The sequence below is a fragment of the Macrosteles quadrilineatus genome, unplaced genomic scaffold, assembly GCF_028750875.1.
Source record: "Macrosteles quadrilineatus isolate MER2022 unplaced genomic scaffold, UCM_ALF_1.0 Scaffold_1__1_contigs__length_201487025, whole genome shotgun sequence".
NCBI classification, from domain to species: domain Eukaryota; kingdom Metazoa; phylum Arthropoda; class Insecta; order Hemiptera; family Cicadellidae; genus Macrosteles; species Macrosteles quadrilineatus.
This window is the reverse complement of record NW_026542594.1, coordinates 47,708,838-47,725,604: the sequence shown is the minus strand read 5'-3', so window position 1 is coordinate 47,725,604 and position 16,767 is coordinate 47,708,838. Positions and strand designations below refer to the sequence as shown.

Sequence of the window (16,767 nt, the reverse complement as noted above, 5' to 3'; positions counted from 1 at the left end):
AACAAATTAGTCTAATTATTAGGGTAATACAAATGGATAACATGTGTGATAAATTAAATGTAAAACCTCCTTGATATAAACATTCTGATACAATGGAAAATAAGGTTTTTTTTATTTGATTTCAAAACTATTTACACACACTGATATTGATATAATGATGTAAAAATTTGTTACACCACTGGTGCATGTGCAGGATGTTATGGAGGCACGCCATACAAGTGTTGAGACTCTACTAAAGATCGAGGTCAGTCGTGATTTGACCTTTGTCCTGATGACTTGGCGAGTGCATTGTTTGGGATATTGTTTCATTTTATTATGGTTTCAAAAACAATATTAAGCTGTAGGAGGATGTTTTAGTAATTTAACAGGTTGTTTGTTTAAATTTTGGTATCCGTCTATAAACCTCAAATTGTTTCAATGGTGTCATTGTTAAGCATTTTTGGCAGATATGTAATCTGCCAAAATAGATATGTGCCCATGCACGTGCCGCGAAAGTTAAACAATTTGAATAAAATTGACCAGTGTTTTATGTGTTTTGTTTGTGAACTGTTAACAAATCTCTTACAAGAATAGTTTTTATGCAAATCTGACAATAACATTCATGCCAAAATGTGCGGAATCCAGTTGAATAAACTCGGACTACAAGGCGACAACAGGTTATAAAACTTAAAGTTTTAGTTTTGAGCTACAAACTCAAACCACAAAACAACAAACAAAACCACAGAACTACAAAAGGCTAGCAGCGTATTTTTGTATTCTTTTTGATCTTTTTCACTTTCCATATCAGGAGGTTTATCCGGGAGTTCAAACTTATTTTTAGCTGCACTCATTATTCAATTGTCAATTATCAAAGTCAAATAAAAGAATATTCAATTTCAGTACAACATTTTAATCACTATTTATTTAAACTCATTTAACAATATTAAAACATGTGATAATTAATCTTCACAAATAAACCATAGAACAGAAATATAAAGATTAATCAATGGTCATGCATATATATGAAATTAGTCATTAACATCTTTCCCCTCCTCAGGTAGAATGGCAATTTCTGTCATCGGACGCCGAAAAGTACCTTTTGGTGTTGTGACGTCAACAACTCTTACTTGTCCATCTCAACTGCGGTAGTGGGGTATAGAACAGATATTCTTCCAAGGGGCCAAGTGTTACGTGCATTGTCTTCGTCTACGATTATTGCCAAGTCGTTAACTTCAGGTGGAATAGTTCTTTTGTCTTCATCCATCCAGGCTTTCCACTTCAGACTAAGTTCAGGTGTCACAACATCATCACAACCTAGTTTTGTTCTCCATATATCCTGAACCAGTAGTCTCCCTTTTACTGTGGTAGGGACAATCAGACCTAGAGGATCGAAGATTGACATAGCTGCTTTAAGAATCTCTCGTTTCGTCGGATACTCAGATTAGAGAAATTCAAGTTTTTCGACATTGCGATGGAACACAAAGCAGTCGGATTCAGCGTCCCACCATAATCTAAGTACTCGTTCTGTAGGAAGTCGAGTATCGGGCATCAAGTGTTTGGCTTGGCTGGCTTTCTGGTTTTCAGAAATTTTCGAAAGTACTTGTTTTGAATTAGACATCCAGTTACAAATTTGGAACCCTCCAGCTCTATGTATCTCAATTATTTCTTGAACACGTCATTTAGCTTTCTCTTCTGTGTCGGTCGAATCCAGCAGGTCGTCCATATATGCTTTAGTCAGTATAAAATTACTAGCTTCAGGATACAAAGATTGAAACTGTCTTGCATTGTGGTTTACAACAAACAGTGCAGAGCTTGGTGAACATGTTGCTCCGAAGGTCATCGCTTTCATTATGTAGGTATCTGGGGATTTGATTTTGTCTTTTCGCCACAGAAATCTTTGCGAGTCAACGTCTTCATGTCTTATATTCACCTGGTGAAACATCTCCTTTATATCTCCCACGATAGCAAATTTTCCTAACCGGAATTTCAACAGCACAGATGGCAATGGATTCAAATAGTCAGGGCCACTGAGTAGTGCATCATTGAACGAGACTCCGTGAGATTTAGCAGCATCGAAAACCAATCTTATTTTGTTAGGTTTGTTCGGGTTTGATACTCCAAAGTGGGGTAGATAGAATGTCCGACTTGTTATGATGGCAACTTTTTCAGGGCTGAGTTTTCTAATATATCCTTTTTCAATATATTCGTCAATCTTGGTTGTGTAAGCCTCTTTAAATTCCTGATATTTTTCCATTTTCGTTTCAAGAGTATTTAATCTTCTCAGAGCATTGTCTTAGCTTGGAGGAAAATTAAATTCGTCATCTTTCCATAAAAGACCAACTTTGTAACGATCTCCTGTTTTCTTTATGGTATCCTCAAGGATTGATACTCCACGTTCTTCTTCTTTTGACAATTTCAGGTTATATGATTAGTTTCTCCATATTTCTCTAATTCAAAGGATTTCTTTACCATGTCATGAAGCGAAGATTCTTCATATGAGAGTAGGGTAAAATTCTCATCCACACGATCTCTGAATTGTGCACACTTCCCATGTAGAGTCCAACCAAGAAGGCACCATGACAGTACTGGGGCGTTAGTAGGACCTTCAATAATCTTACGGGTTAGAATTAGGTTACAATTGTCTTGGCCTATCAAGAGAGTGGGCCTGACACTCGCTAATGGAAGAGGTCAGTTGATCGAGTCTAGGTGAGGCCAGTTCTTCCTCAATTTGACACTGTCTATTATTGTTGGTGTGGTAAGTCTAAAGTGGATTGAGTTCTAACCCCTTTCAATGTAAAGATTTCATCCTCGTAAAATCCTTTTATTTTTAGATCTATTCTCTTTGATTGAGATTCAAAGTGTCTTGAGTTGTTAGACCAACATGTTGTCAAAGGAACAATCTCACCCTTAATACCAAGTTCATCAGCAATTGATGAATCCAGAAGTGATACAGTCGAGCCGTCGTCTAAAAGGGCATAAGTATCTACCTGGGACTTGGGACCGTACAACGTGACAGGACAAACACGAAGCAAAACACGGTTTGATGTGTTATCTTCAAAATGATAACCGATTACTTCATCTCTAAATTTTAAATCTCCCTCATTTCTTATCATTGGAGGTCGTTCAAGATTGGAGTTATGTAAGAGACGGTGATGGTACAGCTTACAACCGTTTATACTACAAGCTCTTTTAGATTTACAAAATTTAAGTTGATGTCGTTTGAAACATGAAAAGCATAGCTTTTTCTAACCTACCATTTTCCACCTTTCGGAAATATCAGCTTTCCGAAGTATAGAGCATTTGTCATTATCGTGCTTACCACCACAGAACACGCAGGTAGGTGGGCCAACTGCGGGAACTGCTGCTTTTGAAGAGTTGGTCAACACAGGTTTGAAGTCATTTTTCTTTCTACTCGGGACTTCATTGTTTGGATGAAAATCGATACTCATGATAGAACATTGTCTCTCTAACCAATCTGGAAAATCACTTAGGCTAGGTCTAGTTAAACACATACTGTTCACATGTTGAGCGCAATGGTACTTCATTTGATAAGGCAATTTTCCTAACAGTTCACTGAGTAGTTGAGGGTTTGTCATGTAGCACTCCATATGAAGGGACTCAGCTGTAGAGGTAAAGTTAAGAATGGTTGTAGAAAATTCTATGAGGCCAACAATATCGTCTTCTGTTACAGGGGCTAGCATTCTAGTTTGGTTCATCATAGACTCAATGATAAACTCGGGTTTACCGAAACGCATCTGTAACGTTTTCATTATGGCATGCAAGTTTTTACTGGAAACAAAAAGAGGTTTAAGACAGTTTCTAAGTCTAGCTAGATTGTCATCATCAGATTACAATTTTACGGTATTTTCAAATGCAGAAAAGAACATAGGCCACTCATCTGGTCTTTTACTAAATTTGGTAGTTGTTGGCGGCAAAGAGAGGTTGGTTGAATAACTTTTTTGACTGAATCTGCTAGTAATTGTGCAGCCGTGGTCATAGCGGTTGATGAACACTGATGAACTGTCGGTTCATTATCATTCAGCCACTTTACGACTTTACTCTCAGATTCTCTCTCCTCTCTCTGAGATATTAAGCTTTGACTTATGCTTACCTCAGATCCGCAGACTTGACTACCATTTGCCGATAGTGATTTCATAGAAGCCCTTATTTCCAGCATTTGTTTACGTCGCTCTAGCTCCCTCACGTCTCTCAGCCGTTGTTGCTCCATTTCCTTCTCCATACGTTGTCGCTCCATTTCCTTCTCCAGCTCCAGTCTTTGTAGCTCCATCTCCTTCTCCTCCATCAGTCTTTGTCTTTCCAACTCCTTTTCTTCATTTTCTCGTTCCAGTTTTTGTATTTCCTCCAACTTTTCAAGTTCTATTTCCATTTGTCTCCTGCTGCTTGATGTTGCTGATTTACTTTTTGTTTTCCTTGAACTACTAGAAGTAATGCTGGTTTGTCTCAATGTTACTCCTTGATTGTCATTGTTTCCATTCTCAGAAACATTCTTTGATAATTTGTCAGTATCATTGGGGTATACCTTTTTTGAGGTTTAACTTCCCTATTACTTTTTCTGTAAGACACTATTCTTTTTTAGTTTCAGCACCAATATTAAATTGTCAATTATCAAAGTCAAAGAAAAGAATAGTCAATTTCAGTACAACATTTTAATCACTATTTATTTACTCATTTAACAATATTAAAACATGTGATAATTAATCTTCACAAATAAACCATACAACAGAAATATAAAGATTAATCAATGGTCATACATATATATGAAATTAGTCATTAACACTCATGACATACTTCACTTGTAACTGGATTTCAATCTGAAAGTTTCCAATCTGTCCAATAATGCTGTTCTTCCAATTTATCAATAACAAATTTCAATGGATCCATTGTGAATTTCACAATTTTAATTCCAAAATCGAACTTACTGACAATGTCAAGCAATTTAAGTGTATATCCTCAGTGGTGCTCACAAGGGGGGTTGGATGTCGCAAGTTGCGACATCAGATTTTTTGGGGGGATTTTATGATTTTTGGGGGATTCAAGCCAGGTCGTTTTGTTCTTGGGATGTCTATAGAAGCACATAAAAGATTTATCAGACAATTTTTACCAATTCCTTGATTTATTACTGGGGTAAAAAGGCCTATGCAATCAAAATCCCATTTGACATTTTATCTTTATAAATAACTAATTTTATATTGGCTATAAAATATATAAATACATTTGGATTTTCAGTTTCTGACTCGTATCATGTTTGACAATGAGAACAACTCCATGTCAACTACTGTCAAAGGATTACGGCTTGCTTATTAAATTTTATCTGCAATTTGAGTTTGTTTTTACCGTTCATTATGAAATCATTCTCAAATAATCTCATTGTCTTTTAGGACCTATATATTGTTGGTTGTTTAGGTTTGTTTAGAAACCAGTATTATGATAATCATTTTGCAATTTTTACAACATGAACAACAACATGTAAGCTTGTGATGTCCCTCAAGGTTTTAAGAAACCTTGTAAAAAAATGTAAATATGTAAATAGTTCAGTTAAGTGTATGATGACTACGTACCCGGCGATGGAGTTATCTTTGAAACGGCCTTAGTGCTCAATTAACAGGATTGCGAAGACTGTAAGTAGCCTTTATACATTCATTACAAGCAATCTGACACACTGAATAACTTTTTCCCCATATAGGTACTAAGTAGAGAGAAAGTACTCGTATGAAGTGGTTGTACGTGGTGTAATTTTAAAGTGACTTATTTTAAGTTTATTATGGTTTTGCAGAGACCATGGTGGTGATAAAGCCCAAAAGTCTCCAATTGCAGGGTTTTCTAAATTTGAAGAGAAAAAACGCCAGCAGACAGACAAGAAGAAAACACTTCTTAAGTTAAATGTGTTCAGAAAATCAACTGCTTCTAAAGGTAATCGTCTTCATTTTTTCTAGTGAACTACCGTACAATTAAATATCAATTTACTGATAGTCGAATTCTAATCAAGAACGTTTATTGTGCTTTACATACATTACATAGCCAAAATATTATATTTGTCAACAGTGATTGCAATATGTAAAATTTTATATCAGTACACTGTATATTCAGAGTTTTAAAAATGCATTATGATTTTAACTCTGAAATGTTTCTATTATTATTTGGACTTTTTCAATGTTCCTTGTGTTTAAATCTATATACAACATCGACATTTCTGGAGGTATATCAACTCCTCCCTTTTTCAAGTGAAATGACCAATTACTACATAAATTATTAGCCCTTAAAAGGGTAGGCCAGTCACAAAAATGCTTATTAAAAAAAAAAACTATTTAGAACATATAATACATTGTATAAAGTGCAGTCCGGCTAATCCGAACTAATTGGGACCGAACCCCATTCGGATTAGCCGAAATAACGTAGATGATCAAGATGGAAGCAATTTTATGGGGTCGTAGTGTCGTAATATGGACGAGCAATACACAAACACCAATATTAATAGTCCATTTATTACAACAAAATTAAAAAACAAAAGTTAAATAAGCGCATTAGTTAATAAACTTAGCGTATCAACAATCAACTGAATCAACTAGCGTAGAGCGATATGAACGGGTGGGCAGACGTGTATGATGTGACGATAATGCGTGCGGACTGTACGTCTGCACGCACTGCTTACCGAGACTGTACAGTAGCCTACACGTCTGCCCCCTCCCCTCACCAATACATCTGCTTAATTGTCAGAATCGCAACACAACAACACCTTGATCTAGTCTGCTTTTGTTTACGTAGTGCAGTCAGTCACCTGTGGATTTGCGTTTGTACCGGTTTTTAGTGTGATAGAAAGTGCAATGTCTATTAAACGTAAATATAACACTTTGACTCTTAAAGATAAGCTGGAAACTTTAAAACGTTTAGATAGTGGTGAAAGTGTGACTAAACTAGCGAAAGAGCTAAACGTTGGCAAAGCTACAATTTGCGACTGGAAAAAAAACCGTGCGAAACTTCAACAATATTGCATATTGTAGTGTCACGCGTCGATTTTTCGACGCACGAACATCGTTTACGGCGAAGGCTCTATGACTGACTGAATCGGATTGAACTGGATCGAGTTAGGTATCGTTCTTTTCGTTATATTCTACGCTTTCTCCAGAGGTCTGTCTCTAAGCGCTTTATGTTCTCCGAGCCGATCGTAATTGTAGCAGACAGCTGACGTGCGTACTATAGTAAACAGCTAGGTTACCCTCGGACCGATGACTGATGTGTTTTATTACGTTTATCATTGTTTTAGTGTTAAAAATCAAAAGTAGTGATATACGTGGTGCATTATAAGAAGATTTAAGTGATTTTGAAGGGCTGGTTGATGATCCTGAAGAAGTAGGTAGTGATATTGATGTAAATTATCAGCCAGATTCCTAGCTATGGTTAGGCTATGCATTCTTAGCTAAACGCTTGTAATATTACATGTCATTCATTCATCATTAACATTAATTTCTCTATTATTTTATATATTTTCTCTCATAATGTCTGTTAATGCCCCTGATAATGTGTTATTAGTTATTTAATTTGTTCCCTTTGTTAATGTGTTATTTTATCCAATTTTGTTCAATGTTATATAATATCTCATCACCCCACAGAAACATCATCCTATTTTATGTTACAATATAATATTTATGCAAATTCTCTCTATACATATTAAGTACTCATCAAAAACCAACAATAATCATTTATTTAGAGTAATATATAATTGTAAGAAAATTGCAATATATTAATAACATCTTAAATATAGTATCACTTTTCAAAATTATCCAAAGAAAATCAAAATTACTGTGGCAAGTGTCATTCATGTGAATTAACCAGCAGCTGTATATCACTTCAACAATGGACATGGACTTCCTGAGCTTCTACCATTGCCTCTGCCCAGATCCTGCCAACTCTTCACAGTGTGAACATCATTTTATTGGACATTGTGTTTCATTTAAATTAAATTCATAATCCCAAAGTATAACCTAAATTTTAAATTTCTTATCATCCAAAAGTATTGGACAAGTGCCTTGAAGAGTTAGTACCAATTTATAAGAAGACAGACACTACAGATTTGGTAACCATCATCCATCTTATTTAACTAAGGACAAATTTAATATTCATTGGACATTTAATCAGCATAGCCTAATAGGCCCAATTAATTATCTTAACTCATCAAGAGATATACATACTTTAAATTGAACTTTTATTCAAAATTTAATCTTCAAATTCTATTTTATTTCATTAAATTCAGTGAAACCATTTGGAATCTTTCTTTGGACATTTAACATTATTATATTAATAGCATCATGAACCTAGCTTAACTTATTTCAGAACAATAACTAAATTAAATTATCTACATTTTAAAGAAGCCTAATATATCATTCGAACCGGCACGACCACCCCTCCCTGAGATTAAGAGGTCATCTATTTGAATATTAATTAGTACTTAAGAAGAAACCAACCCAATATAGGCCTAAGCCTAGAGAATCTTTTCATCCACTTTGGAACCCCCACCATTTTGAAAATTTACCATTGTTAACTTACCCTGTAGCTAATTCAACCAATAACTTATCTTATATTTGTATTTCATTAATAAATTATATATTGTAACTAACCAAATCTATTTATTCTTAAAATAATTCATAATTATAAGATTAAGACAAAGACTTACCTTATTACACAGAAATAAAAAAACACAAATTAGGAATTATCTTTATTAGAAAGAAATGACTTTGAGTTCAATGTGGGCTAACTTAGTAGCCAAAGGAATTTTGTAGGCCTAAGTTAATGAATAGCCTATAGAAAGCTTTATGGTGCGTAGCACGCTATGTACTGAAATCTGTTTTTTGCCCATAACTTATTTATTTGCAAATCTACTTCCTTATATTATTATATATTTGTAATCCTCATAAAATTTAGAACAAAGTGGCAATCAAATATTTATAGGCCTATAATTTAAACAATTTCATTGAGCGCAAACTTATTTTTTTTTTTGTAATTTTCCAAAATATTTTTTTTTTACCAAAAAAATTTTTTTGAAACAAATGTTCCTTATGTTTTATGTATAATATTGAAGCCCATGATTTTCCAAACAAAATGGTATATAGAACAGTAGAATTAACATTGTTTTAAGCTTCTCAGATCCGTTTTAATAAAACCTTGCAAATGCGCCAAAAATAGGCGGACATTAAGGCCTAAACTATGGACACTCGGAGGGTTAAACCTTTGGAGTAATTTAAATTATTTATTAAAAATAACATCAACAAAAGCAAACAAAGACAAACAACAAACTATTTTCTACACAAAAGATATGTTGTACTGGGCTATATATCTGATATATGTATTAGATTTATTTAAGTTTTTTAAGTTTGTTTATACTGTATTCCAATAGTTTGTTTTACATTTGAGCTGTTCAGGGACTTATGTCCCTTCAAGCCACTAGTTAACATTAATTTCTCTATTATTTTGTGTGTTTTCTCCTATAATGTCTGTTAATGCCCCTGATAATGTGTTATCAGTTATTTAATATGTTTCTCCTTGTTAATATGTATTATTTATCCAATTTTGTTCAATGTTACATAATATCCCATCACCCCACAGAAATATCATCCTATTTTATGTTAAAATATAATATTTATGTCAATTCTCAATATATCTATCCTGTACTTATCAAAAACCAACAATAATCAAATTTACTTAGAATAATTGAAAACATTATAAAAACATTAGTACCCTTTTAAATTCATTATTAATTAATAAACGACATGTTTCGACACTTAGGTCATAGTCATGTTTACATTTACAAATACAATAACAAAAATAATGAAAGGAATAAATAGTCATATGTTAAGTTAACTTAGAATTTAGAGGATCTTGATTTAATCTTTGTTTAATTTTGCGTATATTATATAATATTTCAGATTTATTGCAACTGTAGGATTTTTTCAAATATCGGATTTGTTTTATTTATGTTCATGGTATTCAATAAATTTTGAGGGTATTTTTTGTAATTTGTGTATATATGAAAATCTTCTTTGACATTTAATTTTGTTTTATTTCTTTCATATTCTAGAATTTCTAAATTTTCATTTATATTTTTGTACTCATGTCGAGTTTCGATTAGGTGCTCTGCAAAATTTGATTTCATTGTAGTTTTGTTACCTGATTTTAACGCTTGTATATGTTCCTGGAACCTTTTCTTAAAGCTACGACTTGTTTGGCCAATGTAGGATTTGTTGCAGTCTGAACATTTAATTTGATAAATGCCTGATTTGTTTATATCTTTAACTTGGTTGTTATGTACTTCATTAGAAATTTTGTTTTTTATCATCTGTTTTTTATCCCTACATTACGAGCACAACCAAAAACACACAAACAAGACATTCCAATTAGACCAATAGTCAATTTTCGACAAGCCCCTACTTACAATTTATGTAAATATTTGCACAGTAAAATAAAACGCAATATACATTTTAACAACACTGTCAATGTATCTAATACATATGAATTGATAGACAAAATTAAAGATATAAATATACCACAGAATTCATTGTTTCTTTCATTTGATGTAAATGACATGTATACAAACATACCTATAGATGAAGAAACCATTGAGATACTCGAACAGCAATTAATCGACCATGGAACACTAACAAGACCTCAAATTAATGACGTAATCAAACTAACAAAAGTTACACTAAACCAAAACTATTTTCAATACAACAATTCATTTTACATACAAGAAGACGGTTTACCCATGGGCTCTCCCCTCTCTGGACTTTTAGCAGATATTTACATGAACAACCAAAATTTTAAACGAAACAAATCCTTACAAATCAAAATTATTATATTGGTACCGATATGTTGATGACATTCTATGCCTATTTGAAGGCACTCAAATTGAAGCAGAAGAACTACATAAACACATAAATTCTCTTTCATCGCAAATTAAATTCTCTAAAGAAATACAAAATTCACAAATCAACTTTCTAGACATAACAATTTCGAAAGAAAGACACATGCATAGTTTTAAAATATACCGAAAACCAAAACTACAACAGACATAATCATACCATCAAATTCAAATCACCCATGGCAGCACAAATTGTCAACTTTTCTTTCAATGACCCATTGATTAGTAAATATACCAGTGTCAAGCAAAGATTTTGAAAAATAGAAAAACATCATCCTATATTTAGCTTTGAAAAATGGGTACAAATCTTCTATAATTGAAAAAAATGATTAGAAAGAAAATTAAAAAGAAATTTGAAACACAAAGATCAATTGAAGAAAACAATAGAAAAGAATATACAGGGTGAATAAAAAGTCAAGACCCCCCCATCTAATATTTTTCCAAGTAAATATACAGAGATATCCTTTTGGGGGTCGTGCAATCTTAGCGTGAAGTTTCTTTTCATGATTTTGAAATTTTTGAGTGTCCCCCCAAAAGGGGGGATTTGGGGGGTAACTCAAATATTTTAAATGTAAACCCCCTTCAAGTGACACCTCATTTTAAAGTGTTTACAAAAACTTAAAGAATGGTGAAAACTAGAGGTCGCTATCTCTTCTCTGTCCAAAATGGTAGCCTGTCAAATGTTGTGGAAAATCAATGGTAAAATTGGTTCTTAATTGTAATATTGGCTACCATTTTGGATAGAGAAGAGATAGCGAACTCTGGTTTTCACCATTCTTTAAGTTTTTGTAAACACTTCAAAATGAAGTGTCACTAAATGGGGGTTCACGTTTAAAATGTTTGAGTGTCTCCCCAAAAGGGGGGATTGGGTGGGCAACTAAAAACTTTTTAATGTAAAACCCCATCAAGTGACACCTCATTTTGAAGTGTTTACAAAAACATAAAGAATGGTGAAAACCAGAGTTCGCTATCTCTTCTCTATCCAAAATGGTAGCCAATATTACAATTACGAACCAATTTTACCATTGATTTTCCACAACCTTTGACGGGCTACCATTTTGGACAGAGAAGAGATAGCGACCTCTAGTTTTCACCATTCTTTAAGTTTTTGTAAACACTTTAAAATGAGGTGTCACTTGAAGGGGGTTTACATTTAAAATATTTGAGTTACCCCCCAAATCCCCCCTTTTGGGGGGACACTCAAAAATTTCAAAATCATAAAAAGAAACTTCCTGCTAAGATTGCACGACCCCCAAAAGGATATCTCTGTATATTTACTTGGACAAATATTATATGGGGGGTCTTGACTTTTTATTCACCCTGTATTTGCATACCCCATAGTACAACCATAAACAAAGCAACAAGAAAAACCTTCCAAAATTCAAATTTGAAAATAAGTTACAGAACAAAAAATAATGCCTTTCAGATCAGTGGCGGTTCTAGGACCTTGTCAAGGGGGGGGGGTCTACCGGGTGTTTGGGGGGTGTGGAGGACCCCCCACCAAAGCAGGGGGGTCCGGGTCCTCCCCCGTGAAAATTTTGAATTTTCAAAGCCGTTTGGTGACTTTCTAAAGCAATTTTTAACACCTAAAACCGTGCCCAATTGTCTATAAACTCCCATTTCACTTGTTGTTTGTCATGAGCAAATAGACATTTAAAAAATTAAACTATGACGATTGCATTCATGAATTTCAAAACACACTGTAGACTACGGCCATATCCTCCTAAAGCCGTTTGGTGACTTTTTACAGCATTTTTTAACATCTAGAACTGTGAGCAAAACCTCCCATTTCCCCATTTATTTGTCATGAATAAGTAGACAAGACATTTTTAAAACTTACTATGACGATAGCATTCATAAATCTCAAAACATATTGTAGGCTACGGCCACATCCTCCTAAAGCTGTTTACTGAATTTCTAAAGCCATTATTAATGTCCAACTGTCCAAAAACCTCCCATTTCACCTATTATTTGTATTTGTCATGAGCAAGTAGACATTTTAAAATTCAAACTATGACGAACTTGCATTCATGAATTTCAAAACATAGGCCCCCCTACTGTAGACTACAAAGCTATATCTCCTTAAAGCCGTTTGGTGACTTTATTAAGCGATTTCTAACGGCTAGAACTGTGTCAAATTGTCCTAAAACCTCCCATTTTACCTGTTATATGTCATGCAAGCAAGTAGACACGTTTTTTAACCTTACGTTTTTCTCCATTTCATAGATCTGTCACAATATGTATAGTATCGAATTCAGTAATAGCATTGACTATAAATTATACCAAACAAACCTTCATTAATTGTTATTTCTACATTATAATTATCTACTTTAATTTTTATGAATCTAAATAGGCCTAGTTATTTTCGTAGACTTCGTGGTAAGACACATTTTGAAGTGTTGAAGTTTCAATGAATTCAGTAATAGCATTGACTATATAAACGTTAACATTAGTGTTAGTGTTTATATAGTCAATGGTAATAGGCTACTCACTGGTGCTACCACTGATTGCTGATTGATGCCTGTGTAAAGTTAGTGGCTAGCAGACAATTTGACAACTAACTATGGAATATCAGGAAATCAGCTGTTTCCCCGTCCTCGCTCGCACGCTCGGCGCTTGCCTTAACTAGCATGTCAACAGCTGACTGCTGTAAAAATTTGATGATGCGTACAACTTTCCATAGCTTAATATTGTTATATTCGTTGTGCTATTGTCCACAAAGTTTATCTTTTTGGAACTTAATACTACTCCTGCCATCGCTTATTAAGTTTAATAAAAACTACATTGATGTCTGTTTTATGACGTTGGCTGTTATGTACGTTTAAATTTATTTTTCCAGGGTCCAAGGGGGGGGGGCTTTAGCCCCTGTAGCCCCCCCCCTTGGAACCGCCACTGTTTCAGATGATAAAAAACAAAATTTCTAATGAAGCACATAACAACCAAGTTAAAGATATAAACAAATCAGGCATTTATCAAATTAAATGTTCAGACTGCAACAAAAATCCTACATTGGCCAAACAAGTCGTAGCTTTAAGAAAAGGTTCCAGGAACACATACAAGCGTTAAAATCAGGTAACAAAACTACAATGAAATCAAATTTTGCAGAGCACCTAATCGAAACTCGACATGAGTACAAAAATATAAATGAAAATTTAGAAATTCTAGAATATGAAAGAAATAAAACAAAATTAAATGTCAAAGAAGATTTTCATATATACACAAATTACAAAAAATACCCTCAAAATTTATTGAATACCATGAACATAAAAATAAAACAAATCCGATATTTGAAAAAATCCTACAGTTGCAATAAATCTGAAATATTGTATAATATACGCAAAAATAAACAAAGATTAAATCAAGATCCTCTAAATTCTAAGTTAACTTAACATATGACTATTTATTCCTTTCATTATTTTTGTTATTGTATTTGTAAATGTAAACATGACCTAAGTGTCGAAACATGTCGTTTATTAATTAAAAATGAATTTAAAAGGGTACTAATGTTTTCAATTATTTATATAGTAGTAGCCCTAATCACAATCATACTTATTACTTAGAATAATATATAATTGTAAGAAAATTGCAATATAATAATAAGATCTTACTTTTTCAAAATTAATCCAAAGAAAATCAAAATTACTGTGGCCAGTGTCATTTAAGTGAATTAACCAGCTGTACATTATTTCAACAATGGACATGGACTTCCAGAGCTTCAACCATTGCCTCTCCCCAGATCCTGCCAACTCTTTACAGTGTTAACGTCACTTTATAGAACATTGTTCGATTGATTGTTTGGGGGAGTAAAATGTGAGATAATTACAAATTAGAGAGTGAGAAATAAGTAAAATTCGAAGGACCACCCGATTAGGTCGGGAACCATAGAGCTTGAAAACACCTTAATTAAATGAATGAATTAAAGAGAGTCACTCACCAATTTCCATTGTTATGTTAGGCTAGGGGAAGGCGTCGTGTCCAAGTTCGGGTGTTGCACAGAGGGATAAGTCACTAGGGATAGAGGGATCTTGATCTTGAATCAGTAGAGCGTTCACGCTAAAACGAGTGTCTTTCAAATAATTCTCTTCTGTCGCGGTAGACCGTTAACGATACGTCCACGTAGAAATGTCCTGAGAATCTGCTCACGAACGCACACAAAGAAGTTCTAGAAGAGTAGAGCACAGAGGGGGGGGGGGGGGGGAGTAATTTATGAGAACACAAGGGACTATAACACTGACTTTGATTTAGAGTAATAAGGGGAGTTTACTTAAAATCTGAATAATGATACATAAGAGAGAGTTACAAAGAGAGTTAAATTAATCCAAACGCCTATAAGAGAAGCGTGGACAAAAGGGAACACAGCAGTACGCTGTGCACGAGAACAAGAACTGAGACGAACGCTGGACTGAGCTTTCCTGTGAATACAGGTACGCTACAAGCGCTGGGGAATTCCGTTGCTGGCGGAAATGACTCAGACTGGGCTTTCGTCTATCTCTGTCTGCCTCACACAGATAAAACTAGATTACATTACGAAAATGAAAATATTAAAACTCAAAATATTGATTTGTTGGTAGAAATTCTTATAGCTAAAAAGTATATGCCCCGCATCAGAAAATTCTCACGTTGTTTAGTGGAGTTTCTCTTAATACCTGTCCCAAAGTTTGAAAGTATGGATTCATTTGTCAAAATAGGTTGGATAACTCTTATAGCTATAGGATTTGGATAGCAATTTTCATTTTCTCTTTTTGAACATCGTATATTTGACTCTCCTGAATCATAAAAATAAACTTGACCGTAACCACTCGATCGTTGAATACATAAACCCTAATTCCTTCACTTATGTTAGGTCTAATATATTGCCACTAAAACTTTCAATAGTAAATGAGTTTTTGAAACTTCTTATTTTTGAATTGAAATGTCTGGATTGTGTTGGTGAATTCAGTCAAAAACGTTGTATATATCAATTAGATGTAGCCTATGACAAACTTAAAAATAATTTCTCACCTTTTTTAAATTCTGACTATTGTAACTTAAAGAAAGAGTATAAGAAAGCTGTAAATAATGCAAAACTTGTCTATAACGCTAAACTTATTGAAAATTCTGATAACAAGTGTAAAACAGCCTGGTCAATTGTTAAAAAGAACTGTCAATCTAACCTCTCCTTAGTAAATGTACCTATAGATCCAAATGTTTTTAACAAATCATTGATTGACTCTGTCGACAAAGTTAGATCTGAAATTAATCGCCCAAATGTTAATTTTAATGACCTCTTAAGTGCTTTCCCTGCTAGTAATAAGAATTTTAGCTTTGCCCCTGTCTCTTGTGACTACATTTTGTCAATAATAGGTAAAATGAAAAATAGCAAAAGTAGAGACTATTATGACTTTTCTAACTGGTTAGTAAAGGAGGTTTCTGACCTAATCATTGTACCTCTCACCTATAGCATTAACACTTGTCTTCTAGAGGGACACTTTCCCGAGTGTCTCAAACTTTCCAAAATCATTCCTAAATTTAAGAAAGGTGATAGGAATAATGCGGGTAGTTATCGGCCCATAAGTCTGGTTCCTGTCTTGGCAAAGATTTTTGAGCATGTAATTTATGATCAAATCAGTCAGTTTTTTGAATCTAACTCACTTTTTAATCAACATCAGTTTGGTTTCAGGGCTGGTCGCTCTACCATGGGTGCTGTTGATGGCATGGTCCGCACAGTCTTGAGCGCTTTTGAGAGCGGCAACTATGCTTGGGCCACGTTTGTCGACCTAAGTAAGGCTTTTGACTGTGTTGATCATGGCATCCTACTGCGCAAACTGCAGTATTACGGGATCCATGGTGGTGCGCTCAGTCTCCTTGAGACCTACCTC

At 34.1% G+C, this 16,767-nt stretch overlaps 1 protein-coding gene across 7 annotated transcripts in view; it reads left to right on the top strand.

The window, feature by feature from the left end:
* Positions 1-16,767, top strand: part of LOC128982937 (rab5 GDP/GTP exchange factor-like) — a 255,403-nt gene that overhangs the window by 59,894 nt on the left and 178,742 nt on the right. For all 7 annotated transcript variants that reach the window (XM_054402024.1, XM_054402025.1, XM_054402028.1 and 4 more), the window contains exon 3: positions 5,774-5,910. In XM_054402024.1, the coding sequence (XP_054257999.1) occupies positions 5,774-5,910 (137 nt within the window). The remainder of the gene's footprint in view (positions 1-5,773; positions 5,911-16,767) is intronic.